General features: G+C 36.7%; 1 protein-coding gene across 1 annotated transcript; it reads right to left on the bottom strand.

The window, feature by feature from the left end:
• Nucleotides 1–852: 852 nt before the first annotated feature.
• si:ch211-286o17.1 (hematopoietic progenitor cell antigen CD34) lies at nt 853–20,124 on the bottom strand. Its single transcript, XM_055050446.1, has 8 exons — nt 19,901–20,124; nt 7,001–7,060; nt 6,576–6,793; nt 6,313–6,396; nt 5,203–5,323; nt 5,049–5,101; nt 2,860–3,009; nt 853–2,118 (listed from the first exon to the last, which is right to left on the bottom strand). Exons 1-8 carry the CDS (start codon nt 19,983–19,985, stop codon nt 1,930–1,932), a joined length of 960 nt encoding a protein of 319 aa, XP_054906421.1. The 5' UTR covers nt 19,986–20,124; the 3' UTR covers nt 853–1,929.
• Between the last annotated feature and the right edge of the window lie 3,080 nt (nt 20,125–23,204).

The following is a 23,204-nucleotide window of genomic DNA, read 5'->3' as shown; positions in this document are numbered from 1 at the left end:
GACTTAAAACATTGTCTACCAAACATAGGCCAAATTTATCCAATTTTATCCAAAATGTAACCTCTTAGCATTTTGTTGGCTAGCATCCATTGGAGGGCCAATGAACAGAGGAGTGATGTGTGCTCTTTAGGCTGATTAATGACCTGGGGCCTCATGCATAAAGCATGCGTGTGCAGAAAAAATATGCGGCGCCATATTTTACACAGAACTCGGCGTGTATAAAAATTAACTTTGCGTAAATATACGCACACTTTTTCGCTGGCGTGAAAATGTGCAACAGCCACGCAACTTTTTCTGTGGACAATAGCAAACTGCGGTATATCTCATATCTAAAATCATTCGCTGGTTATGTAATTTTAAGTCCCAAGGTCTTTTTAGTGTTAGCAGACTGGTTACGTTCAAGAGGCCACATTCTGCAGGTGAAGAGCAACAAATTACATACTTTTTCAAGTAAAATTATGTAAAACATGTTCATCTGCCTTCAGGTTGGCTTAAGCCACACAAATTTGTATTTAAATGCAGAACTACAAACTACATCTGAGCTCATCACTCCTGACAATTGAAGATGTATGCAAATAGTGTCGTTGGTGTCTTTGTTGCTTGTCTGATGGGAACTTAAATCTGCTCACAGAATACCTTTGATGTTGGCTGTGGTTTCCTATTATTAAGTTTTGATTTAAGGTTATTGGCTACAAGATAGAAAATGTATGGTTAGTGTCAATTTCTGATTCAAACAATGTATATTACATTGTATAACCAACTTTATTTTCTCACGCTTGTGGTTTAATGAGTTTTTTATTATTATTGGTAAATCAAGTCAGCACAGCACAAATAAAATGACAACAACCTGGATTTTAGTAACAAAAACATTTTATGTATATGAAAACAAACATATTTATACATAGAGAACATTGTGAAAGAGAAATAAAAAAATGCTTAACATTGCAGTGGAAGATATGCTTTATGAAAAGAAGTAGCCAAAGAAATCTAAACCCACCCAATGCTGTGAATGAACATCACAGGCAGAGCAGGAATTTTCTTTTTTCATTCTAACAACTAGGAATCTCCAACTCTGTCATGTAAACAAGCAAATTGCCCTTATAATTCCCTAAGACAGTAGTAAAAGTTGAAAATTCAAATTTGTTGCAAAAAAGAGTAAAGTAAAAAAAAAAATACAAATATAAAAACCACACTGGCACAAAATAGAGATGCACTTTTGATCCTGCCTTGAGTGAGTTTTGACCCAAGGTCAGCTGCAGAGGTTTGGTTGTTCAGCAGAAATAAAACAAGCTGGAAACTACAAAACTTTCGACTGACGTTTATTGATTCGTTTTAATAACTTTGGAGCAGTACAACCAAAGTCTGTGCATGTGATTTTCCATCTAACATCTTGCACAATAATACTAAGGTGATCTTTGGGTTCAAAGAGAAAATAGCTGTTTGGGTTGTCTTTTAAATTCACTTTAAGGCAGAAGTGGATTCTTTGAAACAAGCATAAAAAGTATGTCTGTTCTTTTATCAAAACATCAGACCTCTTTTCAGCTAGTAGGCATCACTTTGTGGATTATAGTACAAAAGAATTTTCTGCTTCTTTGTCAGAGATCAACAATACATCCTTGACATGACTTCAAGATTTTACAAATACTGTCACAATAAGACTGAAGTCAGAACAGTTATGAAACTCAGAGTCTCCGTCAGTGTAAGGAGGCTTCTGCTAACTTCTGCAAAGATTAGTGTTCTCAAACTTTTCACATTACATTACTGTCATCATTTCATCATCATTTGCATCTTCATATGGAGTCTTGCTGGTTGAGTAAGAGCCGGTGGAGATGTGAATGTTTGTGATTGATTCAAGTTGAATTTGTGTCAGATGAACAGAGAGGTTAGTCGGCGACTGGCACAATGGGACGTTGAAGAGCATTTCTTGATTCACATCTCTGTGTCAGCCACTGGGTTCTGGGTGGCAGAGTGTCCGTTGGTGGTTGGGGTGGCGTTGGTCCCATTTTCAGGTGGAGACTCTCCATTGGCGGTAGGTTTGTCTGTGGGCTCCTGAGGCAGCGGGGCCACAGATACCAGGGTGTTGGCCTGGTTCTCCTGATCCACCTGGAAAGACTCAGCCTAAGGAGAGAACAGATCCACAGCTTTAGAGCAAAGCTTATGTTGGATTGGCAGAGATTTAACCTGAATCATAGCAGGGAAGTTTGTAGGAAAGTGTTCAAGGAGAGTAGATTATGCATTTCTTTTAGAGGTTTATGGGATTTTGCTTTGAGTTCTCTGTAAGACTTTAGTTCTGTTTTGACTTTTGGAAACATTTGCAAACATGTAAGTGGGTACAACTTGAATGTGAAATAGCCATACACGATCAGATCAGCATTAGTGTTTCAGTTATCCTACACTTTGTTCATCAGTTTGGCCACCAATTTAACAAGAACTCTGAAAACAATTTCACAGGCGTGCCTCCATATGTAATTGCTTTAAAAGATGATGTCATATAATTTAGAAAAAACACTAAATCATGTGCAGCTCTCTGGCAAGAAGCTAAAGAAAAAACAGCTTAAAGGAGTTTATGCCGCTTTGCGTCACATAACAGTCAAGCGTGTCCTTCCTTTAGTCATCTAGAAAAATTAAATCCATGTGTTGTTACTGCTTTCAGATAGTCAGTTTGCTCAATTTACTCAGCATGTTGAGATTCAATATTATTGTTTTTACATTTTTGCTCACGGTATGTGTAAAAGCCTAGCATGTTATTCTCAATGTTGAGTAAGAGGATAAGAATTATGATCTGGAAGCTGAAGTGGCATTCGCTGAAGGATTTTAGCTTTGTTTGTGTAAACAATGTGACAACAATAAACAACTCACCAGTCTGACACCTTTGGAGTTCTTGCGGTGCGTCTTCAAGTAATATAGTCCAATCAGAAGCGCAGCCAGCAGCAGGCCAGTAAGCAGTAAGGAAACCAGTACCAACTTTGACTTCTTCCCCCAACGAGGAGTGGCTGTGTGGACACCAGTCTGACAGAAGAACAGTTAAATGTACTGTAAATCAGGCAAATAAACACTGGCAATATTTAAGTGATACTGCTTTTAGAAAAAGAACCCAAAGAAAGTCAGGAAATGTTCCCTTAATGTGAACGTTTCTGAGATGGGACTGAAAACAAACCTCTCAGTCAAGTATCTATCTATCTATCTATCTATCTATCTATCTATCTATCTATCTATCTATCTATCTATCTATCTATCTATCTATCTATCTATCTATCTATCTATCTATCTATCTATCTATCTATCTATCTATCTATCTATCTATCTATCTATCTATCTATCTATCTATCTATCTATCTATCTATCTATCTATCTATCTATCTATCTATCTATCTATCTATCTATCTATCTATCTATCTATCTATCTATCTATCTATCTATCTATCTATCTATCTATCTATCTATCTATCTATTTATTTAGATCATTTTGTAAATATTGAGTGATTGTGTCAAACTTTTTGTTTGTCTATTTTTGAAAGGTAATTAATAGTAAATATTTACTGGTTGGTTGTTAATAAATTTGATTCTTGAATTTTGGGATTTCTAGCTATTGTGACTGTTGACATGTTCAATTTGAAATAATTTTTCTAGTAATTCAGAATCACAAGGAAAACAAATATCAACTTGTGCCTCCTTTAATGTTTGACAAAAACAACTATGTGGAAATGAATTTTTTATCAATTAGGTTAAATTTAGAAAAATGTTGAAGCTTGTTTTAATATATTCAGTCAAAACCAGTTATATCCATACACTGTGTAAAAAACAAACAAACAGAAAAATCCAATATATTTTATTTGCTGTATGGTATGGAATTAACAAGCTTGTTTCTTTTGGTTAAATGCCAGATTTATGAGGGGAATATCATTCTTTTGTTTTGTTTTTTTATTCAAGTTCCGATGTTTACTATAAATGCTATGATTACTATGACTTTAAACAATATAAAAAAATTCAGACGATGGCTTTGTATCCTTTTGATAGCTCAATTCATAACATTTAAGTTAAATGGAGGCATATCTGTGAATGTGTTTTAGGGCAACGACTCAAACTGCTTGATTCTGTGACATCATGAAAATTCAACAGAAATTCATCAAGATATGATGAGGGGAATTATGGACCTCTGGGATTCTCTGTACAATTTCCAGATGCCTGAAAATGCCATGCTCATCCGTTCAAACAATTATATACAAGAATGAACATTTTTAGCCATCATACGGATCAGGAAGGAGATGTTCTTTGTGCCAGAAATAAAATGTGCATGACCCAACTCATACAATGTAAATGGCAATTATATTAACTCCTTTGGAAAAAAAAAAAGAACTTCCTAGCAACTATGTGGAAATGAATTATTATGGAGAGGTAAGCATAAAGTAAAAATGAAATAAAAAATGTGGTGGGACATAATGTTAGGAAAAATTTTATAAGTTCATTGCTTGTTCTAATTGATAGTCATTTTTGTCTAATTATGTAAATCGCTTATTAGGTTAGTTCATAATGGAGTAATGAGGGAAATGCTGAGTATGATGAAAGCAAAGAGACAAATGGCTGAGATTGACCCTCTGAGAACCCAAAATTGGTCCCTAGGTGTCAGAAAAATGTCTTGCTGCTGACGTGTGGATTGTTTGTGGGCTTTTTGTTTTGAACACCAGCTGTCAGTCTGGCAGCATAAATCCTCAGAGACCATCTCCGGCCTCGAGGGACTGTTTCCCCTTTTCTCTTTGTGTATCTTAAGTTTGATTATAAATCAACCACTGAGTTCAGCTGACTGAGTCAATCAAACTGACTGCCTTCAGAAAGCTCCTTCACAGACCCTTCATGGTAAATGGTGTAATTTACGGCGTTGGTTAGACGTGTGGGATATCTCTGGCTGTGCCTCGGTCTTATCAGCAGGAAAGAGGTTGGAAAAACATGGTAGCAAAGCTATGACAAAACTGAATGAGCTGAATAAGCACAAAGCCTAATGTGAAAAAAATGGCTTTGCAAGTAGAATTTTAGAAAAATATTTCACTTACTTTGTTCTTTATGCTGTCATTGTTGAATTTGTTTACCATGCCAATCACATCGTCTGCAAAAAAAAAAAAAAAAAAGAAATTAAGAAATGAATACAGATGGTGTTAGTACCGGAAAATGATGGTTTATGGGTTGTGACTATTTTAAAATACTGACCTTCTACATGCTTCCCAGACACAAGCACGTGATCTGTGTTGTCTTCTTGGTAGATCTCCAGCTTACACTCTTTACCACACAGTTCAGGCAGAACCTTTATAATTTTTGTCTGTGTGTCTCCCTGCAAAAAATTCATTGCAACAAATTCAGAGATGTTTCTAACTTAGTTCCTGATTGGTTTAAATAATTGGGAATTAAACATGACTCTCATTGCTAATCCCAAAATGCCTTTTATCCAAATGCTTATGCACATATCTTAGCGAATCCTGCCAGGAACACTCCTACAGGTTCAGTGTTCTTATATAAATACAGATAAGGAATTCTGCATACCATTACTGAAACAACTCTGTGCATAGCACCAGAGTGAAAGCTTTCAATCCAAAGCACATTTAAGCAACATTAGTTCTCTATTTAAGCCAGAGTTTATTTTAGGAGAAGCAAATGTGTTTGGCACAGGCAGCATTATATTTCATGAAGAACATCTTTTATTTAATCTCTTTGGTTGACTACTCACAACTATCGCATTTTTGCAATTTGTATCCATTGTTTAAAGGATAAATAATGTATTTTTGTCTTTATGCTGCCGAGCCAAAGCTAACAAAAAGCAGATGCAGTAACTTCTATGTTAAAGCTGCAGACCCTAAAGCTCTCATACTGAGATACCGAGGAATTTATCTTTATAAACAGAAACATACACTCACACACACCCACATTTCTGCCCCAGGCTATTACACATTACATATTCTACAGAAGCAGCAGGCCCACCCATTGTGCTGCCCTCCCACTGTCTTCACAGTCCATGCCCTTGGTTTACAGTACTTGCAGGAGAAATCTGTTGGACTTTCCAGGCTGTTTTGGAAACAATTGTATATGCACACAATTTCACTGAGTCACTGGCTTCTGAACTGTTTGTACAGATAAAATGAGAAAAAAAATGTTGCTGAGGTTAAGTTTGGAAAGCTGAAGGGTACCTCGGGAGGATATACAAAGCTAGTCAGATACTATTTGTCATTGTGGTGCAGTTTGAAAAGGAATTTTGAAATTAACTTCCAGTAAAACTCTAAATCGCAAATACGTAAGACAAAGAAGATTAAATTGTTTTGAACTTACACATTTGGTAGATGACTTCAGTTTCACAAGAACAGCGTTTTTTTCTTCCACAGCCTCTTTGGTCACACAGTCGACATCTTCACGCTGAAGGGAGAAACTAGAATGTTTCATCTCTTATTTATGAGTAAGCTTATGAGTGCTGCTAGGTTGTATAGAGGAGCTGGGTATAAGACCAATGCTGAGTGTATTTAACATGTGTAACTACACAGAAATTGACTTTTTTTTCCCCTCTCGAGGGATTTGTTGGCTATTTTTTAACTTACCCCAGGTAGGTTGTCGCCTCTGGCCGAGTTGGGTGCTGGGGTATCTGGATTTACAGCCGGCAGTTTTGTGTGAATCATTTCAATTTTAGTTTTCTCCGAAGGTACAATGGTTGATGTGTCTGAAGAGATGTTATGTTCTGGTTTATTTGTCTCTAGAGAAGACTTGTTTGTCTCCAGTGTGGGAAAAACCACCTCTTGACCTGATGGCCCTGTAATACCTGAAGAAAACAAGACTTTATGATTAATGTGTGAGCCAGAGCAGGGGAAAAAACATTTTAGAAGGCTGTACTAGTGTTTACAAGTGTGAAGGAAATTTCTGTATGCTTTGATTACTGAAATAAATATACTCTTATGGGAAATTGAGAACAAAGCTCTTTTTTTTTTACCTGTAAATCTAAAATATATTTTATGTCTTGGCATCTTACCAGGATTTGCAGTAGCCTTTACAACCCCGTCGCCTCTTACATCTTCCTGTGCCATCACTCCTGTTGTAAAATAAGAAAAAACAGCATTGTTCATGCCTAAGTATGTTGCAGTGAAGAATTAATTTTATACCCTCAAACATTAGACATAATATTAGATAATAATAATAATATTAGAGCAATATGCTATTTTTCACATGTTCAAATATGTAACTTTTGTTTTCATAATTTTTTGACATGTAAATTGGAGTTTCAAACTGAGTTGGACTGAGTTGACTTCAATGCTAGAAAATATTTTTGATTGAAATCTGCATTACCTTTAAGCCAATTTTTCTAGTTGAGGATGATATAAATATATCAACATAGTCAATCTGTGTATATCCAAAACTTTTAAAAAGTTTTGCACATTTGCCTTATCAAAAAATAGAAATTCTTTTAGGAGGTTAATGTATTTTTGTTACATTGTTGGATTTGCAAAAATGTTGTATGTTTTGCAACAACTACAGGATATGGACCACTCCTTCCCAGATGATGCTAAATTTGTAGAATGGTTGAACCCAAATCTTTTGAGTGAGAATCACTGGATGTTTATAGCCTAATTCACTAATTAAAAAAGTGAAAAACCCATAGTAATAAACTAATTTGTATTTTATCATTTATTTACATGTTGTATTTTAGAAGAATATAATTTGTCAGTGAAATATTTTCATTACAGTTCTTCAATGTCTTGGTCCTGACAGTTCAAACTTCTGCCATTCCCAAACTGCAGCCAGAGGCCTTACAAAATCATTCCCTTGGATGCAAATCAACCTTAATTTGCTCTTTGGATTTCAGAGCATTTTTTATTGCATTAATGCAGTTGTTCCCAACGATTTTCTGGGTTCCCCTATGGATTACAATAAAATCTCCCAAAGGGAAAATTAAGTAAAATCAATTGGGTACGCACATTGTTCAACCAAACATAAACCTATATACATATTTTGTTTGCAAACTCCATTGAAGTTTATTTCACACTTCAGGTTGCAACAAAACACACTGCAAACCATATTTACAGTGAAACACTTCTGTGTAACAGTTTTTTTTTCTAATGTATATTGGTCAATGTAATATTGATCAAAGTCAAAATGTGTTTGCTGTTCCTTTCAGTTGTGACATTTTCAGCTGCTAAAGTTTAATGACTTTGTAAGCTTCAAGGATAGGTTTAATTTTCTTGACTAATTAATAAAATATGCTACCACACCCTGTGGCCACTGTTAATGAGCCTGAGGTCGGTAATGCTGAGATTTGTTCAGGCTCTGTTGCAAATGTTGCATCCAGAATTAAGACCAGATCCTGAGCATTCATTCCCTTTTTCTTCCCTCTGCCTGACAAGAAAACAGCATTACTTCACAGTGAAAATATGCCCATGATGCCTTTTCTCTGCAGATTAGATTCTCTCTACACTCTTAGTATGTCATTCCTTGTTTGCTGTCAGAGTAAGAGAGACATTTTTATTTATATTTTTTAGCCTTTTCTGCATTTTCTCTTGTACTTGAGTGCAGGATTAACATCCATAATAAACTATAATCAGAACCGTGTAATTAAAAAAATATGGGCAACTCTTTTTCAATATTAGAGCAAATGCTTTATAATAAAAGATGCATACTTCTATTTTAAGAAACTGATAGCCCTTTATTGGGGATCACTAAAGAAAATATTTTACTTAAATTAGAGTTTTGCTGCATATAGGCACACAAGTCATTAAGTCATATCTACTGCTGGCGTCATAGCACTTGATCTCAAAGGCAGCTAATACGGGCTGCCATTGATATTTCAGAAACAGTAAATGCTGTAGTATTAGAGTTGGATCAAATTAATGTACCACAGCTACAGTCATAGTGCAAGTGTTGCATACATGTTACATAATTGACCTAATAATGAGACATAATTATTTTGTATAAAGTCTATCTTTACTCAAGAAGATTCACCAACACGAGAACACTGAATCCTTGAAGTGACTCTAATGGCAAGACTATTCACCGTATTTTTGATTAATTCAGTTAATATTGATGTGACCTCTTGGGGGCACTCTTTGACTTTCTGTAAGCTATAGAACTTTCATCCCAAGATGGTGAGGTGATCCTTTGGTCATAATGGAAAATTTCAAAGCAAAAGAAAAAAAATGACAGTGCAACATTGACACACTTACTTCTGACACAAATACATTGTTCAAAGTTGAGGCACATCATAAGCGACACCATGACTAAACATATTGTTTCACTCAAAGTGCCTCAACATGCATGACAAGAGTAAAAACTTTGGCCTGGCTATTTTGGTTTTTAAATATGTATTTTCTAGAGAAAGTGAGAGCACCCTTGTAATTTTAAGATTATTACTAAAAACTAGTGTATGTGTATATTTTTGTGTTTTGAGAACTGAGAAATGCCAGTAATTGCAACGTTTATTCTGCTTTGCATTCACATATTTTGAGTAGCTCCTCATTTCTATAGTCCAATGCAGTAGGAATGTTTTGATGTACCACATATAGTTAGCCCTCCCTGCATCTTTGGGTTTTTTTCTCCAATAATTCACTCTTTTGTTCCCAAATGGAGTCCTCTCTTTATTTGTCATCACTTGATCTGTTTTTTTTTTTTTTGTTGTTGTTTTTTATGTTTGTTTGTTTTTTACACAAATGAGGAAGATGGATTTTTCCCAAGGACAGGATTGTGACACACATCCATTTGCTTTCACAGATAAATAAATCATTGTGAAAGACAGGTGCCACAGCTACAGAGAAAACAGTGTGTCTACCATATGGGCCAAAACCTCCGGGGGATCTACAGTTAGGGCCAGAAATATTTGGACAGTGACACAGGTTTTGTTATTTTAGCTGTTGACAAAAATATGTTCAGAAATACAATTTATATATAGTATGGGCTGAAAGTGCACACTCCCAGCTGCAATATGAGAGTTTCCACATCCAAATCGGAGAAAGGGTTTAGGAATCATAGCTCTGTAATGCAGCCTCCTCTTTTTCAAGGGACCAAAAGTAATTGGACAATGGACTCTAAAGGCTGCAATTAACTCAAAAGGCCTTTCCCTCGTTAACCTGTAATCAAGTAAGTAGTTAAAAGGTCTGGGGTTGTTTCCAGGTGTGTGGTTTTGCATTTGGAAGCTGTTGCTGTGACCAGACAACATGCGGTCAAAGGAACTCTCAATTGAGGTGAAGCAGAACATCCTGAGGCTGAAAAAAGGAAAAAATCCATCAGAGAGATAGCAGACATGCTTGGAGTAGCAAAATCAACAGTCTGGTACATTCTGAGGAAAAAGGAATTGACTGGTGAGCTTGGGAACTCAAAAAGGCCTGGGCGTCCACGGAAGACAACAGTGGTGGATGATCGCCGCATACTTTCTTTGGTGAAGAAGAACCCGTTCACAACATCAACTGAGGACCAGAACACTCTCAGGGAAGTAGGTGTATCTGTCTCTAAGTCAACAGTAAAGAGAAGACTCCATGAAAGCAAATACAAAGGGTTCACATGTAGATGCAAACCATTCATCAATTCCAAAAATAGACAGGCCAGAGTTAAATTTGCCCAAAAACACCTCAAGAAGCCAGCCCAGTTCTGGAAAAGTATTCTATGGACAGATGAGACAAAGATCAAACTGTACCAGAATGATGGGAAGAAAAAAGTTTGGAGAAGAAAGGGAACGGCACATGATCCAAGGCACACCACATCCTCTGTAAAACATGGTGGAGGCAACGTGATGGCATGGGCATGCATGGCTTTCAATGGCACTGGGTCACTTGTGTTTATTGATGACATAACAGCAGACAAGAGTGCCGGATGAATTCTGAAGTGTACCGGGATATACTGTCAGCCCAGATTCAGCCAAATGCTGCAACGTTGATTGGACGGCGCTTCACAGTACAGATGGATAATGACCCCAAGCATACAGCCAAAGCTACCCAGGAGTTCATGAGAGCAAAAAGGTGGAATATTCTGCAATGGCCAAGTCAATCACTAGATCTTAACCCAATTGAGCATGCATTTCACTTGCTCAAATCCAGACTTCAGACGGAAAGACCCACTAACAAGCAAGACCTGAAGGCTGCGGCTGTAAAGGCCTGGCAAAGCATTAAGAAGGAGGAAACCCAGCGTTTGGTGATGTCCATGGGTTCCAGACTTAAGGCAGTGATTGCCTCCAAAGGATTCGCAACAAAATATTGAGAAAAAACTTTTTTGTTTGGGTTATGTTTATATGTCCAATTACTTTTGAGCTCCTAAAATGTGGAGTGTTTGTAAACAAATGTGTACAATTCCTACATTTTCTATCACATATTTTTGTTCAACCCTTTAAATTAAACGTTACAATCTGCACTTGATTCTGTTGTAGAGGTTTCATTTCAAATCCAATGCGGTGGCATGCAGAGCCCAACTCACAAATATTGTGTTACTGTCCAAATATTTCTGGCCCTAACTGTACTGGCATGTGTGTATGTGCATTGCTGACTATCCAGGGCAGTCCAAATTGACACAGACATTTACTGTTATTGTGGCAGATTTTGATTTACTATTTTTCTAACACTCATGCAGCATATACATAGATACGGCAGCACACAAATACAGACTTTTTAACATCAGCTACAAGGAGACTATTTCTTTTTTCAGCAGCTACCTTGCTAAAATCCTTTCTTTCAATTATTATTTTCAAATGCTCCACATCCTATCTTTGGATAAGCAAGAATTAATTAAAAAGTGAGCAATGTGTACTCTCACAAACTCAATAAAGAACATTCTAGGGACATTAAATGTCTTCTCAGTTTGATGAATACAGCTGCTAATTACATGTTTTTAATGAAGAAACATACGATGTGTGATAAAATGATAAATGTTCTCCTTCCTGTCACAAAAAGAAGCCTAATATCTTTAGTTATTTGCATATTAAGTATTTCCCAAAGGTGCAGTTGATGGGGAATATATTTCTTTTTTGGACTTTGTTTAGACTTGTTTTCCCAGCCTTTACCTTGAAGCTGCCATTCCTTCTCCATCGCTTGGTGGCCTGTCAGTTTATTTTAGAAATGATAGGGTTTAAAGTAGGTGAGGTGGTCAAGGATAAATTAGGTTGTCTCTTACAAATGTGATGTCCAAGAACGCTGGGCCAAAATTGTCTAGTTCCTGCTCTCCAGTCAAGAATTTTACTTGACTGGAAAGTAAAACTGAACTTGTGGTTTGGTAAAGTCTATTATTTCACACTGTGACAGTTTTTTGGGTCTTTTTCCTAATCTGATAAGACACTGGATATGAATTCTCACCTTTTCACCACTTTGAAATCCTTGAAAGACTTGTATTTTCCCAAATTATTTTGCTATATAATTTTCTAATAATTGCTTGTAAAACAAATATCAAACATTTATGAAAGGTAAAATTTTTCCAACCAACCTTAGAAATGATTAAAAGAAACACAAGATGGTGACCGATTATTACTTATTTCATAACAAGCCTTTGAGAGCGACAAGAAAAATGCCTGTATGAATCAATAAACATCAGTATGTGACTTGTTATTGCTTTGCTCTGAATCCTGACCAAAACTCTTCAAATGAAGCAACCACAAATGTCAAACAACATTTTGGGGGCTTGTTATAGCCAAACCATAAAATGTTTGTAATTTAGTTGTATTATTTATTGCTGCTTGTGTTAAGCAAATAGCATTTGTCTTGACTTGAGGTAAGATGGTAACCTTCACATTGTTGGTTGTCTCTGGTGTTTGCAAAAACTGAAGTCTGTAACCTATTGTACTCTGCACTTCACAGACTTTCTCTCTAAAAGACACATGACCAAACAAGGAGTGTACAATTAATACATTGCATATTTGTGAATCAACACTTGAGGTGAACATTTACATCAGATATGCCTGGAGACTCCTTTTTTGTAGGGTTTGAAACACGCTACCAGCATCTTGCAGTTATTGTGTGAACCCAACATGACTTAAACTGTCCCAATCAAACCAGACTCCATATGTTATTTGACGCTGGTCCTGACTTCATTGCTCTCTTGAATATTTTCCCACCAGATTCCTCTGAAAGATGGCTGTGGTCTGGAAAAGCTCCACCCCGCACCCCCCATTCTCCTGGGACTCTGGATGGAGGAATGTGGCAGAAGACAAGCCCTCTGCTCCACGCCCTTTTCCCTCCCAGCTCTCCATCTCTCTTTACTATATCCCAGTCATGCACAGCTAATCCAAAGCGCTTATGGAGGTGAGATTTGGGCTTCAGCCGTCATACCTTACACACAACACTGTAACATAAAGCCAGATTCCAAGAGATAGCAACTGCTTACACTCAATTACCTAAAAAGCTTTTCCTAAAATTGTCCCTGGGTGTGGTTCATGGCTCAACACACAAATTTACTTTACACACCACTTGTCCTTTCTCTGTCAACTACAATAACTTCAGATTTATATTTATCTGCTTGTCTTTAAATATTCTAACATCTTCAGTGAGTAGAAAGGTTCAGAGGCATCCAATAAACATTTTCTAGTAGAAAGACTCACAATTGCCTTCTCAACACCAGTCATCAACTTTTATGATTTTTTTATTTGATCTTGTAAATTTGGATAATGTTGAGAAAGTAGGGAGAACACTTTATATTTAATGAAGAGACAACATGTTTCCATTTAAATTTAAGAGTCTGAATCTAAGTCTTTACTGGAAAGATAAGCTTGTTTTAACTTTCATCACTGATAAAATTAAGAAACTGAAATTGTTGTACATGGGCAAAACCTTCAAGTTATGATTTGTTTTACTCCTGACACAAAATTGCCTTTTTCTTTGAATATATGGCAAATCAAAATTTTCATACCCTGAAAATGTCCTTAACATATTCCCACAAATTGGTGTTATATCATTCTAAATCCCCTCTTGATATGGGTTGAATTTTAAACTTGCTTCTTAGACAATGTGTTTTTGCTGGAACCTTGGAAAGTGTGAAACCACTGTGTTAACTCCTATGTTTGCATCAAATTACTTCAGGTCAGAAGGGAATCCTTTAATGTGGCCCCAGAGGAACAGACTTTCAGACACCTGAACAGACGCATCTAAGAGCGCCTCTGAATCTTGGTTGAGCAATTGGATCTGGTTCTGTGCATTCGCACCTCTTTTTAGTGCCATCCACTTGTGATGGAATCACCTGGGATGAATGTTTGCACCATGTCTGAATAGCTTCAGTGGTATTACATCCCCAAGGGTCCAAGCCCCTCCCTGGTTCTTTACAGAAAACATCTCTGCTATGTAATTGGGCATTGTGAGGTGATAATGGTCTACACACATTAGTGGATCACTGTGTTAAAGTCCTTGTGTGTGACTATGTCTCCACTTGTACCTTTATTGCCACATTTAACTTATGAAGGTTACAACATAACAGCCTGTTCTCTGCTATAAAAGACTAGTGTTTTTTTAAGGCTTACTACACTAAGTCAGGAGCTTTAACAGATTTTACTTAATGTGAACATGGCCTAAATATTTTAACTGAATGGTGCAAGGTCTGTTCATACATGCATTAATCAAAGTTATACAGTTGCTACCTGTTATTTCCATACACCATGTAGAAAAAGGGACATCCATTTATTCCTCAAGTAAACTAGCCTAAATAGATCTTAATTGAAATAGCTAACATCATTTCAGTTCTTTTAGCTAAATATCAGCATAATGAAACATAATATTTTAGAGATTTTTTTATTATTTTCTTCAACTTCAGAGGTCTACTTCCACAAAAATCTAAATATATGTCTCAACCAGAGAGCAAAAAAAAATCAGTTTAAAGCGTTAAAGAAATGTCATTACTCACAGAGTAACATCTCTGGACTGACATGAGTCACCAAACAAGGAAGGAGACTTTACTACAAAAGCAACATAAAAGCCAGAATACAGCTGCATTTGAAAATCTGCTGTGATCTGCTTTTTGTTTTATTCTGTTTGGCTTTTTTCAAATTAAATTACAAATGCACTCTTAGGTTTTGGGAACATCTGTGAAGTATGAGACTGGTGCAATATTATGTTATTCAGGCGGTTTTCTGCAAGAGGAACTGGTGCAGTTCACATAATGGATGGCATCACAAGAAAAGAATATGACATGGACAATACAGCAACATCCTAAGACATCAGACAGGAAGTTAATGCCTGAGGACAAATGGATAAGGATCTTAAAATGTACCACCAAAGTGGGTTCTTAAAACCCAGTTTTAAGAAGTAGGAACAGTAAATGGCAAAGGAGTGAAAGACAAGGCACGGAGAGTATATAAGAACTACAAGTTGTTCAAATACCAACGGATACAGAAAGCATCATTACAACAAAATTGTGACTAGCTTCTAGGGTTCCACTGCATGCCAGCGAATGGGAAATGTGGTACTGCAGACCATACATAGTTGAAGAGATAAAGACGTGCTTAGTTAACACCAAAAATCAATAAAAGTGCAGAATAACAGTAATTTTGCAGCACACATTTGACAGTTTAAAGTTTTCTTGAAAGCAATCTTAAAATCTTGTCTATTTCTTGCAAACTCAATATCATGTTGTGTCTTGTCTTGTGAGATTTCTATCATTTAAACCCTCCCCAGTCTTAAAGAGTCTATATTTGTAAATTTGTGCAGAGGAATGTGACATTGGAGAATGGTCTCGTAAGGTTAAGCATGCTGTGCAACCCTACCCACTTTGAAACAACAGACCGCTGACCCCACCATCTTGACCCCCTCACTGCGCCCCAACTGCAGCCCCTCCCCTGTCATTCCTGTCACAGCGATTAATAGCACCACCAAGGCTATTCTTCTCTCAAACCAACTACATCTTATGGTTTCAATCAGGCCAGAAAGGTTGACTTCACTGAGCGCCTGCCCAGCTGCAGAATTCACCCGACCCAACCCTGAGGCCACTGCAGCTCCTTATCAAGAGCGTGATCCCTATTTCTAAAGAACCACAATCAGGAAACATGCCATCTGCTTTCAATTGAAGGGGCTTGTATCACTCCCCCACCCCTGAAATGCTCAAATACATACACACACATACACACTTACAATTGACTGCTAAAGTTTCACTGCCTTGTGCATTATCTTTAAATGAGCCCGTCTGGTTTGGGTGCGTGCTGGTAGATAGGGAGGGGATCTTGTTGCAGAGTCAGATTTCAACCGCTCAGAGCCTCCAGACTGATTTTGTCCAGAAAAAGGGATTTTAGTCAACCTGTATCTGTCTCAAAATCTTTGAGTAAACCAGAATAATTACTTGTGCTGACATAGGTGGGACAATCACTTCCATTCTAACCTTCTAGTATGGATTGTTGCAATCTGATACAGACAGAATCCTTTCTCTGTTCCTTCTTTTTATGTAATTTTCAGATCAAGTTAAGTTGTAAGCTTCTTCTTGTTGCTGGTTCAAAAAGATTTTCTCTTACTTTTTTATCTGTTGACTCATACTTGAATAAATACTCCGGAAATTTCTTAAATACGAAGAAACAATGAAAAAAGACACTGAGTTAATTTGGAAAGCAGATTTTTTTTTTACTCTGAGAAAACAAACACTCACTAGTATGATTTTTTTTTTTTCCATCAGGTGTTTGGATGTTTTTCTGTTTGCATCCACATAGTTCTTGCCATTGCTGGCTGACTTGACCCTGAAATTTGACTTGGCATATTATGAGCTCTTTCCCTTGTGCAATGGAATGAACACTATGTTGACGTTGCTTCTGTAATTCTTCGGTACATCTGTTACTTCAATGAGTGCTATGAAAACAATGATTTACATAATTATATGCCCAGGGGTTGGCAGTGAGGTTGGGCAGGGTTCATTGCTTCACTAGAGAACCTCCTTAAACCACTTCACAGTGTAGGCAGAGCAGAAGCTGGTTTATGTAGTCCTCATGTGTTTATGCTAAAGCTTTCCCGCTCAAAGATTCCCTATATGTGAATGTGACTATAAAGTAAATGTAAGCACGTTGCAGACCAGCTTTTTTAAATTTAATTCTTCTCTTTACATAGTGCAAAAAAAAAAAAAAAACTGCCTTAACAACTGGTTTTGAAGCACAATCTGTGAGTTCTGTTTTGTAACGCACAGATTTCAACCTATGGTTTTGAACTATCATCTGACTGAGGAAAAAAATAAAAGCTTACATATATGTAAATATATAAATATATATATTTCCAAAAGTGTGACCAAATGTGAGTTAAAGGTAACTTCTGAAAAAGTATAAAGCTCAAATTCCATGTTTAGTTTTCACATTTTAATATGTGAAAACTTTCAGACGTTGTTGCTGTCTGAAATTTTAATCTTAGTAAGAGATAAACATTTGAAAGCATTTAAAGGAAAGGAGAATACATCAAATGAAAGGTCATAATTCTTTATATTTTGATGACTTGAGCAAAAATGGAGCTTAACAAGATCTCTATCTATATCATTTATTTGGCTTCCCAAATGGAGCAAAGTTACTTCACCAACAACTCTTGGGTTGTTGGTCAAATACAGCATGCAAAATTGTTTTGCATTTCCACTAGACTGCCATCTAGATGGTGTACTGCCTACTATTGTGGGTTTCTAAAGACCATGTGTTTTCAAGTCTTTAGTGTTTTATGCCTTCATTTCATACCCATGCGTTATGATTTCATAATGCATGTTGTTTTTGTAAAAAAGCCATTTTATAACCTACGGTACATGCAAGTATATAATTACAGTTTATTTTTCTTACTAGTTAAGTATTTTCATGAGCTGCATAACAAAAATACTCATAAGTATGTTCAAATCGCTCTCATTTCCATTGATTGTGGTTCTATTTCATCTTCATTTGAGCCAGTTGACTGAGATACATTCTGCCAGCAGATACTAGGGAGTTGGAATCAATTTTATTGCAGAATGTGATCAGTAGATTATAGGAGATTACATAAAATGTTTTTTTTTTAAGTACAAAATGACCAAAAGCTGCAAAAGTAGAAAAAAAACAAGCAACAGTGATCAGGACTTGGCATAAATGCAAGTGTAAACTCAAGAGTTTTGTTGAATTGTTTCTTAAAAGTTTGTGCAGGTTGAACTTATTAGTTGGAAGCTAATGACAAGCTGTAAGTATGTTATATTTTAGGATGTAAATAAAACCTGATGTGTTAAAATAGGCTACCTAGAACTATCATTCCATTCTAAGCCAATTAATTTTTCTTGAATTTTATATCTTTTAATCTAAGTGTGATGAACATATTGTTTTTTTTATGTAAAAATCCATATGGCTGCAATGCTGGTAAGTTTAGCACAGTAAGTTATTTGTGTTAACTGCAAATTATAAAAGGTTTCTGAAGTAAAAAATGAGGAGAATTAAGCTCAGGATGCATTCTTGGAGTTATTGAGGGTTTTGAGGGCAGCTTTTGTGCATCTCTGGTTTTATCCCAATAAAGTTGTACAGTAAATCCCTCCCTAGAGAACATAAATCTCTAAGAAAAAACTCTGTCATGTACAGTTAAAGAAAACTGATACCTTACTCTAACATCTCATGTTCTCTTCTTTGTTGTTCAACATTTTTCACACACATTTGATTTGGGTGCATTAAATTGCTGGAGTTGCTTTGACTGTGATGTTCATAAAGATTTTTTTGTTTGTATTTTTAATCAGCAGCATCATAAAAAAAATTCTGCCTCTGATTATGAATCTTTAGGTTGAACTTATATCTGTACCGCTTTTTTATATAAATCAGACACAGCCGTCTCTCTTGGTTGATGATCTCATTATTGTTGCTTACCCACCATGAAAAAGACAGGAGGATTGAATTAGGGAGACCAATGTGCTTTCATTTCCAGCCACAACAGAGTGCTGTAGACTGTATTGTAATTGCACCTCATTCCCAGCACTATTTTTCTTTGCCTATATTCATTTCTTTGTCATGACTTTGTGGACATCTTAAACGTTATGTAGTAGGCAGGGGTTTTTTATCCATTATGTGGCAAATCTTTTTTTATCTCATGGCACTGAAGACAATTTAAAGAGTAGGGTTGTGGCCTCATGTAATAAGATTCAGATTTTACTTCACCTAAAAAGTTAGGCATCTGAAAGTGGTTCTTTCAGTAAAGTATTGCCATTTTTAATGTTTTATTCGTGCTTGATTCTGTCTCAGGTGTTTTTAGCTAATCTCAGAATCTTTATTGATGTTTATTTGGTTCAACTTTATAAAAAATATAATTAGAGCCAATGTTTTAGATTTGTACATTCATTGTACTATCAGTACTACCACTGTGGTAATGTATTCAGTATAAACTTATTTGTTCTTTGTATAGACAGTTTAAAACCATTTTTGTTGCAAAATCTCCTTCTGCATCAACTCAGCCACATATGAGATGCATGTTAACAACCAAGCACCACGCCCTTCTCTCACGCATGCATTGACCAGCCTCATATTACATCCAGATAAATATAAACACACATTTCTCAAACTTTTCAAAGGTTTCCAAAATATGTTCAGTGAAAAACAGCAAACAGGCAGTGAAGATTTATAAATATTTAAAGCCAGAAAGTAAATTACATTGCAAGAATTGACAAAATTAAGAAAAAGAAATGTATAAAAAAGTCACACATCTATAAAAACATTGTTATATAAAAACATTTCTTTAAAAATTAAAATTTGTTCTATGAAGCAAGTGGTTCTTTCAGCATACTTAAACAAAAGTGTCTTCCAGACACAAAATCATTTTATACTGAGTTGCTGATGTACGCCAGGATTCCAGATAGAGAGATAGTTGTAGGGTTAAAACCTGTATTCAACTGGACATGTAAACAATCAGTTCTACCACTGTGTAGTACTGATCCACACCAGCCCCACCCGTCCTGGGGCTTCCTTGGACCAAAAGGATGGTTATTTAATCCCCAAGAAATGACTGTCTTGGCATCGGGTATTTTTACCTACCGCTCAAAAGTTGGCCAATGAGAAGCAAAGCGAAAGCCAACATTTTGGAGGGCCCATTTGTTCTCTGTCCAGATGATGCTGCCATTCTCGTCCTGAGTGCGCTCACGCGGGAGTGAGAGAAAAGAGAGGGAAGAAAAAGGGCCAAGCTGGTTGAGTCGGAGTAGTTTAGGGTTTCCTCTTACCCAGAGTCGGACAGGCTGAATAAAGCACCACTTGTGTTCTGTCACTTATTATATAGCCACCCCCTCTTTCCTTCCTTACAAAGGCCCAGCCCTACACCCCCTTATTCCAGTACTTTAACCCGTCCTCTGTGCCCCCACCCCAACGTAAAAGGAGGGAAAGAAGATAATAAGCTCTTCCTTGGGTGTTCTCTATCAAAAACATGTTTAATTTTTTGGAATTACTTTCATTTTTTAGGTTTGCATAAAATGTGTAACTCGAGTACTTAGGTTATCCAAAAATAGGTAACAGCAAAACAGCACCCTTCTTGAAGGGAAGAAACGAGTGCTTCTTGTTGCTTCCCTTCAACACACCAGGTCATGATGTCTGCTTAAATGTAAGCTGTAAGCCACCTCACAATGAAAAGTGATAGCAGACAATAAGCTGTGACATTCAGCTCCATAATAGGCTTATGGAGACAGACCATAGCGTAGAATATCATAATCGAAACAAAGGTGGAATCCACTGTTATGTTAATAGCATTAATCCATTTCAGTAGCCCAAAGCCCCCCAGTCCCTCAGTGAGGCCATCAATCACCAGAGGCATTTGTTGGGACACCACAGGATCCGCTTAAACCCTTCACACTTCCACAGACTCCTGAAAGCAGTCCCCTGAAATTGGAGGATCTCTGCTTCGCTTTTGTTCACTATTGTGCTTGCACTTCTAATGCTCCCTATAAATTACACATCTGGAACCACTGGTGAAGGTATGCTAAATGAGTTGTAAAAGAAAGTACCCACCCTTTTGGAGTAAGAAACGAACAAACGAACAAACGTTTACTACTCTCCGTTTGCAAACGGAGAGTAGTAAACAGAACCAAAGTAGCTCTGTGTTACATTCTTAGGGAAACAGTAATGTAACTTAATACCAACCCTGATGCCCATGACCCTTTTTTTGGCCCCAGCCTCCCCCCCGTCATCACATTTCCTCCCAATTCTCCTGTTTCTTTTATATGAGCCTGTTATCAAGATGCTGCTCAAACAGTGGGGTGTGTAGGTGGGCAAGTGGCTCCTGGCTGTGATTTAAGATGAGCTCAGCTGAAAATCCTCAAGAGAAGAAGCGGCAATGTGCCTATTCCAGTCAAGTATGAAGAGCAGCAGTCAGATCCCCACAGTAAAACATTAGACAATTAGTTAACTATTTCTGCTGTGTAAGTATTTTTTGAATAACTGTTCTTTGTCTAATTGTTCTACGGTGATAAGTCACAACTGATTCGTTATTTGATTTTGAAAAAAAGACAGAATTTTTTTTTTTTTTGACTTACTTGTTAGCTACTTCTGCTATGATTGCTGTTCAATAAATCACATGTAACTTGAATGAAAAATCAGGAGAAGATGTGACATTTTGCTTTTATTTTCTTAACTCAGGACAATAGCTAGTTAACTCTTGGAGAGACAGTGAGAGACATAGCACCCAGACAAAAATCCCATGGCAGACAAGGATGCAATTCAAACTTAAATACTACAGGGAACAGGTCCGGGGAATAACTAATCAGCGGACACGGGTGACAAGCAAGGGCTAAATTAACAGAGAGAGAACTGGAGAATAACTTGGGTTAAAATGAAACCTGAAATCTTTTCATATTTTGTCTAGCCATTACAAATTTGAGCTGATAAAGAAAAAAATGCCTGATTTTTATTTGAGGTAATGATGAAACATCACCATGAACAAAACGTAAGAATTCATGATTTATAAAACAGTCAAATTGTTGTTGTTTAATTTTACTTTATTTCAACAAATCATTTTAATAACATCTTTTTTTAATGCTTGTTAAATCTGAAGCTGCAGTGGGAATTTCTGAACATAGCGTTGTCGTGAGGGGAGCTCACTTTTGAATTGAAAAATATTTTCTTTTTTAAATGAGAATTTTGGACAGATAGTATAAAGTGGTTTAAAAAAAGTTCCTTTATTAATATTTTATTTTTTATTGTTGTTTGTTTGTTACACTTCAGTTTTTCAGAAAATCTAACCAATGTAAATATTAGTCAACGACAACACAAGTAAATTAAGAAAAAAAATCTAAACATAAATGGTTCTGATTGATTACCCACTAAACCTAATAATTGGTTGGTCTATCCTCAGAAGCAAATGAAAGTAATCAGCATTGTCACTTCTGGTGTTAAATTGTAAATTTCCAAATGAAATTTTATTCAAGAATCTCAAGCCCACAAGAAATGCTTTATTTGTAACAGTTTAAGTAGAGCTTCGAACAGGAAGTTATAAAACAGCAACTTGCCAGCTGTGACAGCCATTATAAGACAAGCATTTCTTTGTTGCAAATTAATAATTAGCACTGGATCTCAAAAGAGCCATTGTAGAGTTTGTACTTAAATCAAAAGACCCGACAAAAATACTAAAGTACACTTTGTTCAAGGAATTAAATGGTTTTTATGATGAAAGAATGATAGAGGAGTCCCATTTTTGTTTAGTTATTTCTGCAAATGAGCTGTAAGCACAGTCACATTCTGCATGTTATAATGCAGAATTTATGGAGCTTTGAAAGTGGGAGCCATAAATCCTTCAACGCTCAGTGATTGGCTATGTAGGAGGGAGTCTGTCTTGAAGTGATTTCATGAGTGCAGAAGAAAGAGTCTAGGAAGGAGGGAAATTAAACTAAAGTTTGGAGGACGAGGAGGAGGAGGAGGCGGAATAGTGGGAGGATGAGTGGGAGGAGATTTAATTTCAAACTGCAGAAAACGTTGACCGTTACCACTCTGAGCTGAGCAGCCAATGCAACCCTAAAGTGAGCAGGATAAAAGAGGGGTAGGAGGTGGTGTGTGTGTGTGGCCAGAACTGGGGGGTTAACAAAGGAAAGCACAGGACCAATGATGTCACTCCTTCTTACAACATAATGTGAATGAGGAATGTCCCTGTGAGAATTCTTTTTATGGTTTCAGAGTACAGACTAGGTTTGCTTTATGTGTGTACTGTGACCTGCAGGAATGCAGCACAGCCTTGTTTGTTACCAGCCATACACACGCACGCGCACACACGTAAAACAAACACATATCTTCAGCTGACCTTCAGCCTTTACTCCTTTTCCTGCATCATGTTTCCCTAGAGCTCTAACTTTGCTTACATTAA

Source organism: Poeciliopsis prolifica, unplaced genomic scaffold, assembly GCF_027474105.1.
Source record: "Poeciliopsis prolifica strain line A6 unplaced genomic scaffold, Auburn_PproV2 SCAFFOLD030, whole genome shotgun sequence".
NCBI lineage: Eukaryota > Metazoa > Chordata > Actinopteri > Cyprinodontiformes > Poeciliidae > Poeciliopsis > Poeciliopsis prolifica.
This window is presented reverse-complemented; position numbering and strand designations above follow the sequence as displayed.

Excerpts from the sequence above, each read along its gene's own strand:
- si:ch211-286o17.1 (XM_055050446.1), bottom strand. The coding sequence starts at position 19,985 with ATGGCAGCATCATCTGGACAGAGAACAAATGGGCCCTCCAAAATGTTG. Across the intron at positions 6,794-7,000 it reads AAAGGCTACTGCAAATCCTG|GTATTACAGGGCCATCAGGT; the intron begins GTAAGATGCCAA and ends TGTTTTCTTCAG. Across the intron at positions 5,324-6,312 it reads TGAAGTCATCTACCAAATGT|GGAGACACACAGACAAAAAT; the intron begins GTAAGTTCAAAA and ends AATTTTTTGCAG.